Genomic DNA, 17,640 nt, shown 5'->3' on the forward strand with positions numbered 1-17,640 from the left:
AAGGATTCACAGGTGCAGCAGAAGACCAGGTTCCTATTGGGAGAGTGAGCTCTCCATCAAGTATCAAGTCTCTGCATGAAAACACCAACAACTGTGCTGTTGTATCTGTGATAAACTAAAGGATAAATCCAGAAATATTTTTACATTTAAATTTAAATATGAAGATCTGATGACCTAAAGCAAGACAAGATTGGTAAGAAGAGACGACTGGAACAATTAGCATACGCAAAGAGTACACATGGTCTCTTGAGTTTTAAGCTCACAGGCTGATGTAAAAGAAAGAAGCATTTTTTATCTTAGCAAGGTGGCCTTGACTGTAGAGGTAGCAACTGAGATACCTATTACATAGCAGTTAGAGCAACTGAGCTACATTGTAGACTCAATTCAACGTGTTTTGGTTGAAAATTGAATCAGAATTTTCTAGAGTTGGCATTTACATTCGTCAGATGAGTTAATAATGCAAGACTGTTTAAATGATACAGTCCCTTGTAATGGTGCTGCAATATCATCTGTTTCAAAATTTCCACATTTTTATTAGATATTCTACAGTTTCACTAAAAGGTCTTTTAAAATTTACTGGGTAGTATTTTGGTATTCTTCTGGTGGTAAAGACAGAAGTCTCAAATAAAAAGAATGACCTAAAAAGAAGTTACATGGCTTACACATTTAACTTCCAAGAAAATGAAGGCACGCCCTTCCTGATCCCCCTCCTCAGGCCCGAAAGGTCAGAGAGCATAAATGCATAAAAATAGTTACGTAGGACCAGCCCTGATTCTCCACCCCGTTCTGTATCCCATCTCTGGCAACAGTCAAGCCCAGATGTCGCAGAAGATGGTGGAAGAAAACTTAAATAGCAGACATGGGAATGGGATCACCTCCTTCTTCTGAAGTCTTGCAGGCCCTAATAGTCAAAGGCAGTGTTCAGTCTAGAAGTATTTAATTTTACATCCTGTCCCCTTATTTTCTTTTCTAATTGGTCCTTTCAGTTTATAGAAGTTCCCTGTATTTTTAGAAGGCTACAGAAGAATAACCGAAGCAGGAAAAAAGCTTCTGCAATGAGTTGGGAGTTACCAGAGAATTGTAAAAAATGGGAGGACTGAAAGCATTTCCTAAACTGGGGGCTACATCATAGAATCATGGAATGGTCAGGGTGGGAAGATCTGGAGATCACATAGCAGAGGCACCATAAACTGGACAGAAATTCAAGTGCAGGAATAAGGCAGAGAGTCTGGAAGTGCAATTGAAAATGGGCTTTGAAAACCTGAGACTCTGCAGGAGAAGGAGAGTGGGTTTGTTTCTGTAGGCATTGGATAAAGGCACATGATCTCACAGAAATACGGCATCCACTGGCACTCCATATATAGGATTGATTTTAGCTTCTACATATATATACATATATATGAAGTTATATATAAATTGTTAAATATGCATTGTACATTCAGACACTGAACAATCAGCAACACATTTTCAGTTAAAAAAACAGATAAAAAATATAGCTGTGTATTGATCCTGAGCTGGAAATAAAAGATATAAAAGTCTTATTTAGGACCAAGTCAGAATTCCCTGTGCATACAGGCTTACCAAAGGCTTTCAGGGAATTTAGGGTTATCTTTAGCATTTCTCGATTAATTTTGAATTCTAAAAAGATCTATGAGACAATGATCAGAACTGGCAGTCAGGCTAGTAATTTGACATACATCAACGAGTGATGTGATAAAGGGAAAGCTGTGTTGTCAAACGTTACAGAAATCTTGGTGTACTGCAGATTATCAGATAAATCACAACTGTATTTGCTATTTCTGTTCCTTCAAGTCCTTTGTGGAACAATGTATTATTTTAAGCTGGATGTAGCTGCTGAAAGCAAAGAAAATCCGACATTCTCAACACAGGATTTACAAAAACATTTTCGACCTGATTCTTAGATTGAATAGCTCAATATATTAATACTTTCAAGAATCATGTAAATAATTCCCCTGTGGAAAAGAAAATGTAACCATATGAAAAACAAGTAAATTATCGGATATTAATATTATGGTAGTATAGTTGGTTTTATTAATTTTATTTAATTTGTTTGGTTTTTTAATTGCATTGTTCTCATAGACTATGTGCTTTGGTATAGAAGCTACCCCTAATTATAAAAACTGTTTTGCCAGGTAAAAATGAATGTAGCTGTTCAAAAATCTGTAAAGATATGTAAAACTGTTCCTCCATTTAACAGAACAGTACTTTGAAAGATCATTAAGCAAATGAAATAATTATTGTGTCTTTCAGTGCCCCAGTCCAATAAAAAGCAGTCACACAAATCTTTTAATATTTCAAACAAGTTTTGGTTGCTTTAAATGATGCATGTTTTGAAACTCAAATGAAGTAGTGATGCGTTTTTAATTGCACAACTAAAATATTTTTTCATGGTTTCTAAGTGGATTAGTTCTAAAAGTACTTGTCTACTGAAAAAACATCTCTGCCAAGCAGTTACCCGATATCACATTTCTTGACAATGCCTTCTTTGTCACCTTGTCCTGCCTCTTGTTCTCCTTCAAATGTTTGCTGAACACAGTAGCCTTTTTGAAATTATTCACTGAAAAGAATTTATCCTTCTCTGTAGTAAACTTCAAAACATTTTTCTTTGTAAATCTGTAGCAAAAGATCTGTTATATATAAATAACAATGCAACACTTGGCGGTTTTGAAACTAAGAACACATTCCACAGTTTGTGCCTGAAGTCCATTCACCACACAATTACCTTGGATTAGAAGGGAATATGGTATTATTGGGAATTTATTGTAATTCAGACCTGCTGATGGATTGAAGAACATAACTGAAACTCAGCCCTGGAGAAATGGATAGGATTGATAAGCAGTTACTTTAGTTCATTTTCTGCAACAAATTTCTTCACGAACAAACTTTGTTTCACTTACTTGAACTTTTTTCCCTAAATTACACTTGCAAAAGTTTATTCTTTGTGCTTCATGAAAATATTTACCATGATGTCCACCCCTAATTTTTTTCCCTGTTTAAAAGCAAAATTAAGGAAATTTTGTCTCCCTGATACATTATCTCCAGTGGTCTCGGAGAAGAGAGGGTCTGAAGCACAGTGACTAAACTCTTCTGCCCAAAATCTATAGTGGCAAAAGGAAGATAGAAACTTGAAGCCGAAATTTTGAATTTTCAGTAGTTACAATATGAAAGAAAGCCTTAAAAAAAAATCTGGAAACTGGAAAACTTCCCCCGCCCCATGTATTAGAAGTTCCACTGTATGCTGTTTCAGAAATGAACTGCGTTCCCGGCTGCCTGCAGTGACTGGGTGAAACTACCTAGTGCCTACCTGATGCTATACCGCTGTTGTGAGGAACACAGAGCGAGGGCAGCAAAAGATCCATTATAAAAATATATGATTATATATTATATTCTCATATAATTGCTCCTATTTTGATGGTTTAAATTTCATGTACTCTTAAACAAGCTCTTTACTACTTCAAAACATGTCTCTAAAAACCTGTCCTATATGTATAATTTTTTGCTTTGAATATTCAGGCTGGTCTTTCAGAAGAAACCAGTTACTGTCAATCGAATACAAAGATAGTAAAAAAATACCTACTCACAGGTTAGTGAGTAAGCAAATTATCTGATGATTGCTTTATTTATGTTTGTGTCCTTTATCTATTTAGATAGTGAGGTCTCCAGAACAGAAATCACATTTTATTCTGCATTAATAAGGTATTAATGTAATGACTTATCAACCCTCACTTCAGCCTCCTTGCAATGACAAAATGTAAAGTGACTGAAAACTAGTAAGTCACTAAGAGGACTCCAGGGAATGTTGTTCCTGTTTGAACTCATGAGAAAAAAAATAGCTTCAAGAAAATTGGTACTTACAATCTAATAAGGTCATTAAGCTAATCCTACACAATTTTGTCAGTAATATCAAGTCTTCTCCCTCTGTTCTGCCCTTGTTTGCAGAAAAAAACCTTGTCAAAATATCTTGGAACTTTCTGGCTGCCTATTAAACTTACTGAAACTGGCCAACAGGTTCCAAAGTCGCTGGCTGGATTACAGACAGAGGGACACAGCAGGATTTCCTTAGGAAGTCAGGCTAATCTGACTGTTTAAAAAATATCCAAAGTGAATTATATTTTATTTTCAACTTGCATTATATGAAACTAAATAAAATGCTTGCAGAACTGAGCCTTTCTCACCCTTTATGTTTTTGCTTCCCTCCCCCTCATTTCATATAAATAGGTTCAATTTCCTTTCTGAGCTTATTTTTTCTCAAATTGTCAACTTGGCAGTTTCCTATTTGAACTAATCCTTTAAAAATCACATTTAAGATATTTCTTACTTATTTTCCTATATAAATATGTGAAACATTAAAATGCAGTTTTAATATGTACTTCCGCTGCTCATTTTAGTTTTCCTGTAGAAGTTCCACAGGCAAAATTTCTTTTGGGCTGGAACAGCTGACTTTCCTGTCACAAAATGCTAAAATACAGTTCAATATATGTCAACTTGTGCTATTTTGGATACAAGATTAATTTTCAGGTAACAACCATAAAGGTATTTATTGAAATATAAAAAAATTAACTGTCTTCAGCCATGTTTCTATTGTTATTTGTAGTTCAATGAACATAGCTCTTATCAACCCCTGTTGTTACAACCTTAATCACCTAATGAATAACACTGCCAAATGTTTCAGATTGTTTTAATTAAGTGAATACAGGGGCACTTCCTTTTCACCTACTCTGTCATTATTTAGCCAATGTACACAGATTTAACACTGCCAGATTTCCATCAAAAATAATTTCCTTCAGCCTTGCAATTTTATTTGTACTGTTCTGTGAATTTCCATTAAATTCTTGAAATATTTTGGCTACGTTTTTTCCCCAAAACTAAATTTCATTTTCTGTGTATGACCTTGTCAGCATAACGAAGAAAATGATTCTTACTGTTTCATTAATGATGCAATATTTGAGCCCCAATGCCATTTTTAATTACTGTTGCAGCTCTGCCTTTTCATTGTCCTCAGCACTGTAGTTCTTCATTTCTCCGTGCTCCTCAGTCTTAAGAGAATCTTTTACTAATATCTCTGGAAGAGTTTTGTATAGTCCATTTCACCCCCCGTGCTAGATTCAAAATATGTCGTTGAATTCTCTTTTATTTGTCTCTCTCTCTCTCTTTTAAATTTTAATAGAGGTAAGCCCATGAGAAGGAAGTCACGACTACAACTTACCAAGAATCCGGAAAGGTCTTTGGTTTGGAGTATGGGAGAAGAAACCAGGTTTTAAAGCATTTGTGATCACAACATCAAAATACTCTTCAAAATCATTCCTAGAAAGTAAAGGGAATTGAATTAGTTAAACTAATGAATTAGCTAAGATACCACTAAATACTCTTTAAGAGTTGAGAAAATAGTAAAACACTTCTTTAAGGCACCTTCCTTGTCACTTTTTCCCCCAGTACTTGTTCAGTGTCACTACTGCCCTTCTTTTCCTGGGGCAGTCAAAAGTGAGAAGGCAGCTGGCTGACGACCCACAGCGCTGTGCCTTCAGGATCACTCACCACTTGTAAAAAGATGTTCCTTGGCCCAGGAAGTTTTAAATCTCAGGAGAACACGTAACAGATCACGTATTTTAATCTCAGGCGACAACATATGCATAGACAAGTACAGAAAGGTGTAAATGAGGGATTTTCTTCATAAAGCAGAATGTATGAGGTCAAGTGATACGGTAGGAAGTAACTGAAGACTGAAGACACTTAAAGACAGGTGCTTGTATTGTTGGTATCCATACTGTACGTATGCACAGGTGTAACAGGTGTCTAAGATGCCACGGGTAGCCAACAGAGATCTAATTAACATAGCCAATGCAATCTAAAAGATGGTTTCACATAACCTGAGGTTGAAATGCCATGTTGTTAGCTGAACTCTTTCTTCAGACCTGACTGGCTGCTCTGACTAAATCCCTGCTGGTTACAGAGAGGTTAGACTTGTGGCTCACAGATAAACACCTACCAAGGACGAGTTTTAATCTGCCAGCTGAATCCTACCACTAGATTCAGATTTTTCAAAGATCGTTAGGTCCGTAAGAATACAGATTGATATCTGAACTGTGGAAATCCCATTAAATGGGATTGAGTGTTTCAGCATGGTATATAGGTGGGACTTATTTACATTTAGGTGTTTTTTAGAGACCTGTATACAAGTCATTAACATTACAAAGCCAATAGGAAAAACAGGCAACCTTGGGGAACATTCAGGCCAAGTGTCCCACTGTGAGACAGACTGTTTCTGGAGATGCCAGTTATTTCTACTCTAGCAAGGGTCTTCCTTACTTTAAGGAATCTAACGTTACTTATTGCATCATCAAGCTGGGAACTGAGCAAGAAATAATAACAATAATGCCTACTTACAAGTTTTGAAGTTAATACAATATAAAATTAGTCAAATGTTGCTTAAAGAGGGTTGGGTTTTTTTGTGTTTTTTTTTGTTGTTGTTGTTATTGGAAGATGTAAACATTCCCCACCTTTGACTGATTTTATTTTATTAGAAATGCTTCATTGCTTAGGTGATTTTATTGTCTATAAATAATGTCTACCCCAAAAATGATGGGTACTCTGGCACAGAACAAAGAAGTCACAGACGGCAAGTCCAGCATGGGTACAGGCACTAAAATGCTACCAACAGTAGAGGAAGTTTACTGGAAGTAAACTATCTAACTGTGTCATTTTCAAATAATCTCCAATCTGCCATGAGACCGAGATATCTTAATTAAAAAACTGAATGCTCTCCCTATGAGCTTATCTTCAAGTTTTTATTTTGTGCTCTAAATTACATTCCAGCCTTAAAATAGAATGTCTTTAAATTTCCTTCCTCTAATGAAATTTCAGCTTTGTCTATTTTTCTGCACTTGTGACCACATGTAGATTTTACCTTCTTAAAAGAACCAGTATTAAACAGGACAATGGTGTGTTTTTAAAATTAGCTTCTGTGTTGAAGATTCCAGAAGTTGAACAAACAGGCATAGCTCTTCTGTCCTTTGGTGAAAAGTATCAATAGAAGTAAACTCTTCAAATTAGCATACTGTGCAAATAATGCTTCCAAGGTGTAAGTTAAGCTTGAACTTTCAAAATAAAGCCAACAGTCAGGAGCACAACAAAGACCTGGGGGAGCAGTGGTAAGTGCTTTGTGTAAAAACTTTGAAATGGAATAAACAGAGTTTTCACAAGATTCAGTTAACGTTTTATTGATTTGTTGAAGAAAAAACTACATTTTGTGTGAAAAGAGGTGTTACCTGTGGCCTTTTTTGAATCATACTAAATCTCATGTACAAAGCTACTGATTTTATGAGAGCCTATGCGTTGTGTTACATTACTACGTAGCATTATACATGATAAAATCTGTTCCAGTTACTGCTTGTGCTTGGTATAGTGGCCTGTGATTACAGTAAACGGCTAAGACAAAGGGTAAGATGTATTTCACATAACCTTAGCCATCTGAAAATTGCATGCTGAATTCACAGCTACTGATCTATACCACAGACAGAGCCAACGGAGAAACATCCACATTCTTAGAAGGCAATTCATCCCACTTATTTCAGACATAATTCTATGGTACAGAATGAATTACCAAGGGTGATACCCAGTGTTTTCTCTTCACTAACCACAGAGGGAATCAAAATGACCAGCTTCAAAAAACTTCTAGCTTTTAGATGGCTAACATACATGAAAAGGTGAAATGTCACTGCTCCAGTGACTACGTGATTATTGACTTGTCTTTAGGTGTGCGCCTGCCAACACTTAAACATTCAGTTAACTGGAAACATGTCCTCATGGTAGGTAAGCCTGAAGAGTCACACCATGATGTTGCTACTTGTGTGAATGACTGGCAGTTGCTTCTGTAGATTTACACGCCTTATATATTGATCCCAGCAATATGTGTGTGCTCTGGCTGGGAAATGGCTCTCACTTTATTCCAGAATGAGATTTTCCTTTAGACTTCCTCTCTCCTTACCAAAATGTCTTTCAATCAAGGATGACTTGGTCAGATGGACACAACTGGGATAGTTTGCTCTTGACATGGTAAATGATACACTTAAGCATGAATTTCCCAGCGCTGACTTTATGTGGACGATAATTTCTTAGCCAAAAAGGAACTTCTAAAATAAAGTGCAAAGAAGTTAACAGTTAAAAGGTAAGGATATTAGGAGTAAGAGACTAAAACTTCACACACATGTCCTCTTTTCATCTTTATTCTTCAGTGGGTTTTTTAAGTAATACTATTATGTTCTGAACTTCTCGCTATCATATTGATTAACTGAAAGAAGTGGCAAGAGAAATTAATAAAGGACTACATAGATGTAATTCATAAGGGTTGAGTTCAAGAACAAAATGCAGTCAAAACCCTGGTCAAATTAAAGTTAAGGGCAGAGATAACAGGTGTGAACCTAGACTATATTCCAGTACCGCAAAAAGCAGCATGGGTGTGTACAGTCTTATTGTCTGATATAAGAGGCATGGAACAAACAAAATCAATAAAAAATTCTGAGTTATTTTCAGGGAAAAAACATCTTCAGAAACATCTAATGGGAAGTGGAGCACTCAGTTCTCCAGAAGATGTCTTGGAAGCCACATTGCATGAGTCACTGGAAAATATGATTGTAATAAACACTGTAGAACATCCTACACTTAAGTGGAAAGAGAGTGATCCAGTCTCCTCCTAGCAGAACATCTCTTTTCTGTCTTTTGAAAGGCAACTGACCCCCTCTGCTACCTTGCTTATGCCTTCCAGCAGGATCTCTACAGCTGCATTAAATAGCTGAAACATTATTCACCAAGGAAAAAAAAAGCAAAAATCATTTCATGTGCCAAGAATTTATTTTTATACTGAATTTTCATGCAGAAAGCAACCAGACAGATCTATACAGAAGAGTTAATTCATAGGCCTCTTACTCATAAGGAGAATTACTTTTTGTGCGGAGGTAGATTCCCCCCTCAAATGAGCAAGTACAATGTTCATGCAAGGCAGTGAGAACAAGCACAGCTGATGCTCTGTTTAGCATTTCACCCAGAAAGTACAAAAGAGAAGGGATACTGGCAGGACTGGTTTTGGACTTGAGCTCTGTTTTTCACCTTACCTGTGGTTTTCTTACTGTGTCGCTGTACTCACTCTGCTGTTCCCTTGGATATCCAGATAGCCAAGGTTGGCTCACATTGCACTACTTCTGTTTATTTTATTCATTTATTAAATAGTCTCACTATATAACCCACCTCGCTATTTGCATCACTGAATGATTTGTTTCTAGGGAGGTAAGTGATGGTTCTACTGAATTTCACTGAATTTTACTTGACCAGTCACGTTCTTAACATTACAACTAAAAATAGCTGTTGTGATCAGCAATTATGATCTCAACCAATTGCCAAGTGCAATGAATTGCCTGTTTTATCTCTTCCTCTGTGATGTGTATATGCACATTTCTCATGCAACCTTCTCTTGGAAATCACCATTGGGAAGAAGTATTTGTAAGCTTTTCCATGCAGATTTACTGCAAGGAAATTAAATATTACTACTACTTGCACTCACCACTGGAGAAGCACAGGAAAGAAGTGGCTTGAATATGGCAGTCTAGCAAAAACTTACAATAAAATTAGGATTCAGATGATGTATTTGGTATTGGCCTGAAAGATATTCCCTGTCATCTTCAATCCCATTGTGATGCCCAGAGAAAAGGCAGGATATAAGTATGCTGTGGGTCAGATACAGCTCACAGGCTCACAGATGGACTACTTTGCCTTGAGTACCCTGTAGCACTCTGCTAGAGAGAGGCCCACCAGAAATCTCAGATCCAAATAAAGAAACTCAAATTAACTTCCTTATAGCTCAGGCTTATCTCCAATTGCTGTCTGGCAGATATAATTTCAAATGGACATTGTACGTACCCGAGAATATGTTCACACAGGAGCCTGCAATAGTCACTGTGAGAACTAGTAATTAATAGCAGAATCTTCCCAGCACTCTTCAGTTGTTTCAGCCACTTTTTTACAGACTCGGGACATCTTTGTAAATATTTGTCTGGATGATTTTTCACTTCTGGGAAATATGTCCCACAGTCTTCTAAAAAATTAAAACATAACTATGTATTATCCAATCCTGCTCACAAACCACTTAATCCACACAACAAACATCCTTTTATGTGCAAACAATACAATTTCAAAAAGGCAAAGCAAAGTCTAAAATTTTCCCTGGGTTGTAACTCAATATAAACCAAAAACCCAATCAAACCAAGAGGATACACTGTAGCAGAAATACATTTGTATGACTTTTCTCATTTATTAAGCTATTTTCATAGTAATTTTGTTTGATGTTCTTTTGCTCATAAGAGTAAATAATACATAAATTACAGATTGTAGTCTTACATAGCAAATAATTACTTCCTGTTACCTTTGCTCAATTTTTTGGATACTCAATTTGTGATTTTAAAATGAATTTAATGTTTAGAAAATAGTAAGAACCTGAAATTCCCAAGAACACCTGTTCAGTTACTTCTGACACTTCAGGTTTGCATTGTATGATTGATAATATCCATATTAATATGTTTGCACTTTTCACAACTAGCACTTTATCTATGAAGGGTTGATAAAACAAACTGGCAAGGATTCACAGGTATGTGGAATACTAGGAACTGACGCAAAAAAAACCCCAAACAATTCCAACTCCATCTTCAATAATCCTATTTTTGCTGAATATAACAGCAGCAGAATTTTGCAAATACACTCGGAATGTAAGTTTTTAAAAACTGTGCAATAACACTAAGTTGGCAGTAAAAGTTACTTATTAAGTCACCAATAAATATTTACCTTATTACAACCAACAGCTGATTTATCAAGAGGTCAAATTAACATTAAATTTACCTTTTTTTTAGCATTCCTATGATCTAAGACTACATATTTCCCCTGTTCTCAACCCTCTATAACCAAAAATATCAAGCCAGTTAAAGGTCTAAAAAGAAATATAATAATTGTAGAGACAGAAACGATACCAAGTATTTGGCTCTCAGTCTGTGAGTGTTATAGTATAATGAACATCGTCATAGAAGATTATTTTTCTTCCAGCATTTGTTCTATATGCAACTGTCTGTGGTCAACTTTGCTGAATGATTTAATAAATCCCAGACATTACTTAGCCTTCTGGTATGTGAGTAATGCTGTCCTCTAGTTTGAAAAAATAAGATTTAAACCACTTGAACTTTAGCTATTTAATGAAAGAGAACATGTATGTTTGAAACAGTAGTATCAAAGAAAGACTGAAAGATGCTGGGTGCTAAACATAACACTATTTCATAAATTACACATTCAAACATCTACAGATGGCAGGGAAAAAAACTCTCCCAAAAGAAGTTTCAAAGTGGCTGTTATCACTGCCACTAGACGGGAGACGAAAGCGTCTTATTCTCTGTACTGTGACTTGACAGATTTCTTCCCATAAGCTACGAAGTGGAGTACCGCATCTGAAGAAAGTCTCTCAAACAAAATCTTGCAACTCATAACCAGGTCACTATTCCAGATCTTCATAGTATTTAGGTCAGGCTGTGTAACAGCCTGTACCAGGGGAACATGAGCCTGTTCCTGCAGCCAGCATTATGGGATGCCATGACATTTGCCTTGAGAGCTAGCCAAGACCAAAGATTTTCTTGATTAAAGCAGATTTAAAAAAGAACGTTTCCTGTAGTGTTTTCTCCCCTCTCCTTCCTCGGGTGTGAATATTGTTTGGGGTGAGCAATATAGTTTTCAGGAGAAGAAGCTGCATTATTTTTTTCAGTATTATCATTAGCAATTATATTTCATATTCTATGCTATGACAATTCTTCGTTGTTTTGGAAAACACACAACAATACATGAGAATGAAGGGGGATGTAAACAAAGCAGGCTTGGCATTAGTTCTCTCAGGTTAAAACAATTAAAAGAAAGATGGAAAAGTTCATTTATATATACAGTGATCTCTCACTTTTTACCCAAAGGTAAAAAGCTATGTTTAAATGATCTTTACCGTTGGACACTCTTTCTTTCCTTATCAAATGCTTCCCACATTCTGCTGACCATTCTTTAATGTGCAATTGATTTAAAGACTTTGAGTTAATTTAATCAACACTGTCTTCTTTGTTCATACTCTACGCAGTATCTGCTACGTGATAAATCTATGATATTGGCCTTTGAGTTACATTTGCATTGGAAAAGGTCAACAACTCTGGATTCAACATATGAGCTGAAAGACAGTCTCATTCTAGTTTTCTATCTAGTCCCTGAAGCCCAACTATTAATTGCAGACAACCAATGAATCAGTTCTTGACGCTGGGATCTGAAGTTTGCCTCTGGGCTGTTTGCCATATCAGGCAGAGGTACCTCAGAAGAACTCTCATTAAGGCATACCCCATTGTAATTAGACCAACATGGCCTGGGAAAGCAGAGTTTCACTTAATTCCTAACATACTATTGTGTCTGGTGAATTCAGTTTGGTCAAATATATACTCATACCTGTAACGGAGTTTAACAGCCAAAGCTTGCAAGGTTGTATTGAAAGCCAAACAAAATAAAAGTTGAAACCCTTGCTCGTTACCCTGGGGCAAGAGCCAGTTTTGAGGAGGACAGCAGAGCCACAGGCACCTTGTTGGCAAAAAAGTTGTGGAAGTTTTAACATGTGATGGAGAAATAGCACCATGTCAAGCTTTCACAATCAAATGGACTGATTGGACAGTGAGAAATAAAGCATTTTTTCCAAGGTTATATATTACCATTATGCCATATGCTGCACTTTGTTTTTCTAAAGCAGGAAAACCATAAAAATAATAAAAAACCTCTATCAAGCAAAGAGTCAGTGAGAAACTGGAAAAGAACTAATTTTACCAGAGGCAACAGAGGAAAGGAGAAAGTGAGTTAATGGTAATAATGTGATTTTATGGAACTGTCATACACTTCTGTTCTTGAAAAACAAAGAAGTAATTCTTCAGACAAACACCATTCTTGAGAAATGTCTTTAGCCTGCAGTACCTTTGTGATAATCCTTATGGGCCACCCAAGTTTCAAAATACTCTTAAAAAATGGAACTATAAGCATGCTTTAGAGAAGCTTTGTTGGTCTACAAATTCACTGTATCGAAATGGGGGTCTTGTGGTCACCACCAGATCTACAAATGACAGTTCACTGTCTGTACACCACTTAAAATATCTATGTCTTTATCTCTCTGTTTTATGAATATCACTTAACATACAGCTATATGGACATTGACACGTATTAATGTGTAGCCACAAATCAGTGAAAGCAAAATGACAATAACAAATGTCCCAACTTTCACCTTGAATGTCTCTATTGTTTTCAGTTATCTGCATGCATGCCAAAGCCTACACTAGTAACCTCTGGCTCTTAGGCTGTCTGAACACTCGCAAAATACAAGAAAACATTTCATAAAGAACATGGAAACAAGAAGACTCTGACAATGAACATAGCAATCAAGACATTTACCAGCTGCGATTGCACGAGAAAACTCAATCCAATAATGTGGAGCAGGAAAGTGTCTAAGCATTTAATGCACAACTTTGTAATTTATTACATGTATGTTGCCATGGAACAAATGCAGTTTTGCAATTTCCATTCCTGTTACTGAACGACCTGGAGGTTATCTGAAATCTCTGAAATACAGCCTGGGATAGCAAATTAGCAATTAGCCTCTGTAGGAATTTATAAGCATCTTCCAAATACACTTTCAAAAATAATAATTGCCTTTGAAGTCCATTAAGTAACCTTTAAGAAAAATGTATTTCCTTTTTAAGCAGAAGATAGAAATATAAGCAATTAAAATGAGTTGTCTAGAACTGCCACATATTAAAGTCCTGCAAAGCCTCTTATCAGATCTATGTCCTGTTGTATTTTCAAAGCAATATAATTTCCTCTGTGTATTATCAGAGGTTCTCTTAGTGTCCAGTTTGGAGTTTGTTTTTTCTTGTCTCATCTGACATTGTAATTTGATCAAGATGTTCTTTGCATCGTCTTTCAGTTGTGATAGCAAGTGTGATGGGAATTACGTATAGCTGGAAATGCAGAACCCCCAGACCAAACTCAGAAAGAGCCTGTACAGTGCTTGCCATGACTGTCAAGAAGCCTTCCAGCACAGACAATAATCCACCCACCCACCTCTACTATGGTCACAAAATAATGTCATTGAAGTATGCAGTTTGATGTTCTAATATAATACCTGTATTTGGGGACAAAAATAATAGTGGATTTTTGTGCTCTTTGTTACACCGTTTCTCTTGGCAGGGTCAGTTGACACTCCACTGGCTCTGGACTCCTTTGGATTCAAAGTCTGTAAATCTGCACTGCCAGGACACTGCAGTTTTCATCCCTTAACTTTTAGCTGGATTATAAAAAAGGCAACTGTTCAAGAGGCATGTTTCTGGCTAGGTTTCAATCCAGAACTAAACACAGGAACACAGTGTATTTTTTAGTATTGTCACTGCTTCTAAGAGGCACCTACTTGATTGAATTAAATATAATTTATCCGCTATTTATTCGATTTAGCTAAGCAGAGGGGTATGAGGCTAAAAAAAATCTGAGAATTCAGCCAAGAAAAATAAACTTTCAGCTGCCAGTTGGTAGCTTGTATTTAGTGGCTTTAACAACTAACCATCTCTTACAATGAAAGTAGTATTTGGGGATTTGACTTTTCTCTCTTTCAAATTCAAAGGCAATTTGATAGCTTAGCTATTGATACCCATAGCCAGATTCTCTGCAGCTCTGATGCAAGTAAGAACTTACAACTCCTCCCTAATTTTTGTCTGAATGCAGGCTTGTAGGTAACAGTTATTAATTCGATAAACAGAGTAGAACTGAAATAAAGTGTTACTGACAATGATGCAGACAACTATATTCATTGCATATTGCTTTCCACTGTGCTCTTACAGCACTTCAGGATTTTTAGTTACTAGAGACACTTCTTTGACTATTGTTGCTGTCTTCTTCCCTTGTCTAAACAAACGCATCCAACAACTAATGTAAGGTTCAACAGAAACACAAGAAAAGTACCTTCATTACAGAAGATTTTGCAAAAGAATTTACATTTCATCTAAGCAAGCAGAGGAGAAAGGGGGTGACAGCTGAAATTACATTAGACAAGTTGTCTTACATTTCCTTTCATTTAAGCTCAAGTGTGTATTCTAGTAGGAGCAGCAGAAGCAAAATGAGAGACAGAGGGAACGAAATGTTAACATAAAGCAAGATAAGAAAGCAGAGTGAAGCATGAAACAGGAATGACTGGGCAAAATATTGTTACATTCTGGAGGCCTGGGTTCAGGCAGATACCAGGAGCAGAGAGAAGCAGGAAGAGATAAATCATCCCTATCCCTCCCCCAGGAGATAAAGATGTTAAAAATAGAATAAAAGGATGAGACACCAGGAAGATAGGAGGTTAGGAAGAGGCAAAAGTCATAAGAGCAAAAAAAAGAAGTGTGGTGGATGTAAAATATTATGTATTTTTAAGTTTTCTGCAATTGTCTCAACTCCTTACTGTGCAGTTTCCTAACAGACCAGAGGCTCAAGGATCCTGGTCCAGTTCAGGCAGGAAGAATACTAGTTATTTACACCTCTTAATTAATATGGAAAGAAGATACTGAGTTTGGAGACAAAGGAGATGCTAGTATTATGGTACCAAATCTCTCATTCTCACTGAAAAAAAGAGAGAAGCAGTATTTCTGGGAGGAGAGAAGGGAAAAAAAGGAGTATGGGTGGGTTGCCCAGTGGAGACCAAGAATGCAGGACGACACCTCAGTGGGTTGCTGCCTGTCATGAGGCCAAACTCAGCAGCATAGCATGATGGACCCCTGCTTGCTGTAGCTAAGAGTTAGCTTGTGTGCCCTGATATATGAGTGGTTGCCTACAAAGCAGAGTATCTTTCAAACTCTTCTTGTATGTACAAGTGGAACAGAATGAGAAAGAAAAGGGAAAAAACGACAGAAATCAGACAGAAGAGAGGAGCTAGGAAATACGAAGAGCAATTAGAAATAGACCAGTATTAAGGATAAATTGTATTCTATTAATAACGCATACCTACAGATAGGGAACATGTATCAGTATGGCAAATCAAATTAATGAGAAAACTTTTCCTCCTATTTTCTCAGAAAAGTAAGGATTTTTATGATCACAAAGTAAATGCTTTGCATATGGCCCTTCAGTTTTGAACAAATCACGTACTACTGATGGAAATACAGGATCAACTGATCCTCTATTTCCCTCTTTTGCCTGTGTATCTGTTAAAGAAAATGTATACAGCTCATATAACCTTAACCTTCTTAATATTTTTAGCAACGTTGAGCTCTTGTCAGGCTCATATGATAAGATCATATTTTATCATAAAATATGATAGGTCATATTTTCTAAAATAATAAACTGTTTCCCAGTGATGACAACTCTGTGTTCACCTTGATTACTTTCAAGGGGGTGACCATAAGGTAAGGATCTGCGGTGGGCTGGGGAAAACATGACTACTGGGATTAATAGTGACTGCAGGGCTATACAAATATTTAATATACTGAACAAAACACTTTAGCAGGACACACACACAAAACAGCACCTCTGCAAGCACTTCATGGGTCACTTCCTCTTCTACTTATTTTCTACTCCTGTGGCCTACGAGAAGCAAAAATTAAAATGCTTTGGTTGCTAAAGATAGGTCTCAAACTAAAAGGAGGCTGAATGCCTAGAAGTTCTTCGAAGGAAGGCAAGAGCAGCTGTTGTTTCTTCTGGCCTGATATAATGATGCAGGAACCACCACACCCCCTCCCACCCTTGTGTTTCCGAGGTGAGACATCCATGCCAAAGGCTGTCAGGAACAGTACTGGACCTTTAGATATATTTAAATGGAAATCATCATGTCAAATTCAGAGGCTATTGCCGCTCTGCCATCTCACAGCTGAAAAACACCCCCTACCCCACTATCTGTGTTTCACAGCAGACCAATGACCTATGACGACCAGCCCAGAACCTCAAGGCTGCAAGTTTCAGGGCTGGCCCTAACCAAAGCCAGCTTCAAGATGAGGATGTATCTTTTCTTGAAAACATAACCTGGTAACTACTGTTTTCCCAAAAGCCTTTCAAGCAAGCTTAAAATCTACCATTTCCTGAAACGCTTCACTCCTTCCTATCTGAAAGAACAACCCCATTCAGTCTGCTTCAAACCTTCACCCTCTTGCTTCCTAATCCTGCCCCATCTCCCATCGCATCAGCCGTGTTCTGGCTGCAGAACCATCAAGGCTCCTTGAAGTGCAGTGCTACAGTCAGACACTGGAATGTTTTTTTGCATGTAGAGTTATTCTTGCTTCTTGTTGAGGTCCATGGACACCCGAAGAGAAAGCCAGGCTATTTTCATATGTTACCTGTTCTTCTTAGCATTCCCAAATGGCTGAGTCTAGCCCAGACCACTTCTACCTTGCTGGTACAACTGCTCCCACTACCAGTTAGCCCCACTCTGCAGTCCTTGTCCTGTCTTATCCCATGCTTGCAGATCCCTTCCTTTAGTAAAGGGTAACAACACAAATTTAAAAATAGTAATGAAAAGCACTTTGTAAGTTGCAAAATTTTCAGACTGACTTCACGTGGACTGCT

The 17,640-nt window shown here is 37.0% G+C and overlaps 1 protein-coding gene across 1 annotated transcript in view; it reads right to left on the reverse strand.

Moving 5' to 3' along the window:
• LOC308064753 (dermatan-sulfate epimerase) overlaps positions 1-17,640 on the reverse strand; it is a 197,325-nt gene that overhangs the window by 89,371 nt on the left and 90,314 nt on the right. Inside the window, exons 7-8 of the mRNA XM_080389711.1 lie at positions 9,931-10,105; positions 5,228-5,325 (exon numbers count right to left, since the gene is read on the reverse strand). Coding sequence (XP_080245837.1) covers positions 5,228-5,325; positions 9,931-10,105 — 273 coding nt within the window. The remainder of the gene's footprint in view (positions 1-5,227; positions 5,326-9,930; positions 10,106-17,640) is intronic.

Source organism: Falco punctatus (assembly GCF_963210335.1).
Source record: "Falco punctatus genome assembly, chromosome: 5".
In the NCBI taxonomy this organism is placed as follows: domain Eukaryota; kingdom Metazoa; phylum Chordata; class Aves; order Falconiformes; family Falconidae; genus Falco; species Falco punctatus.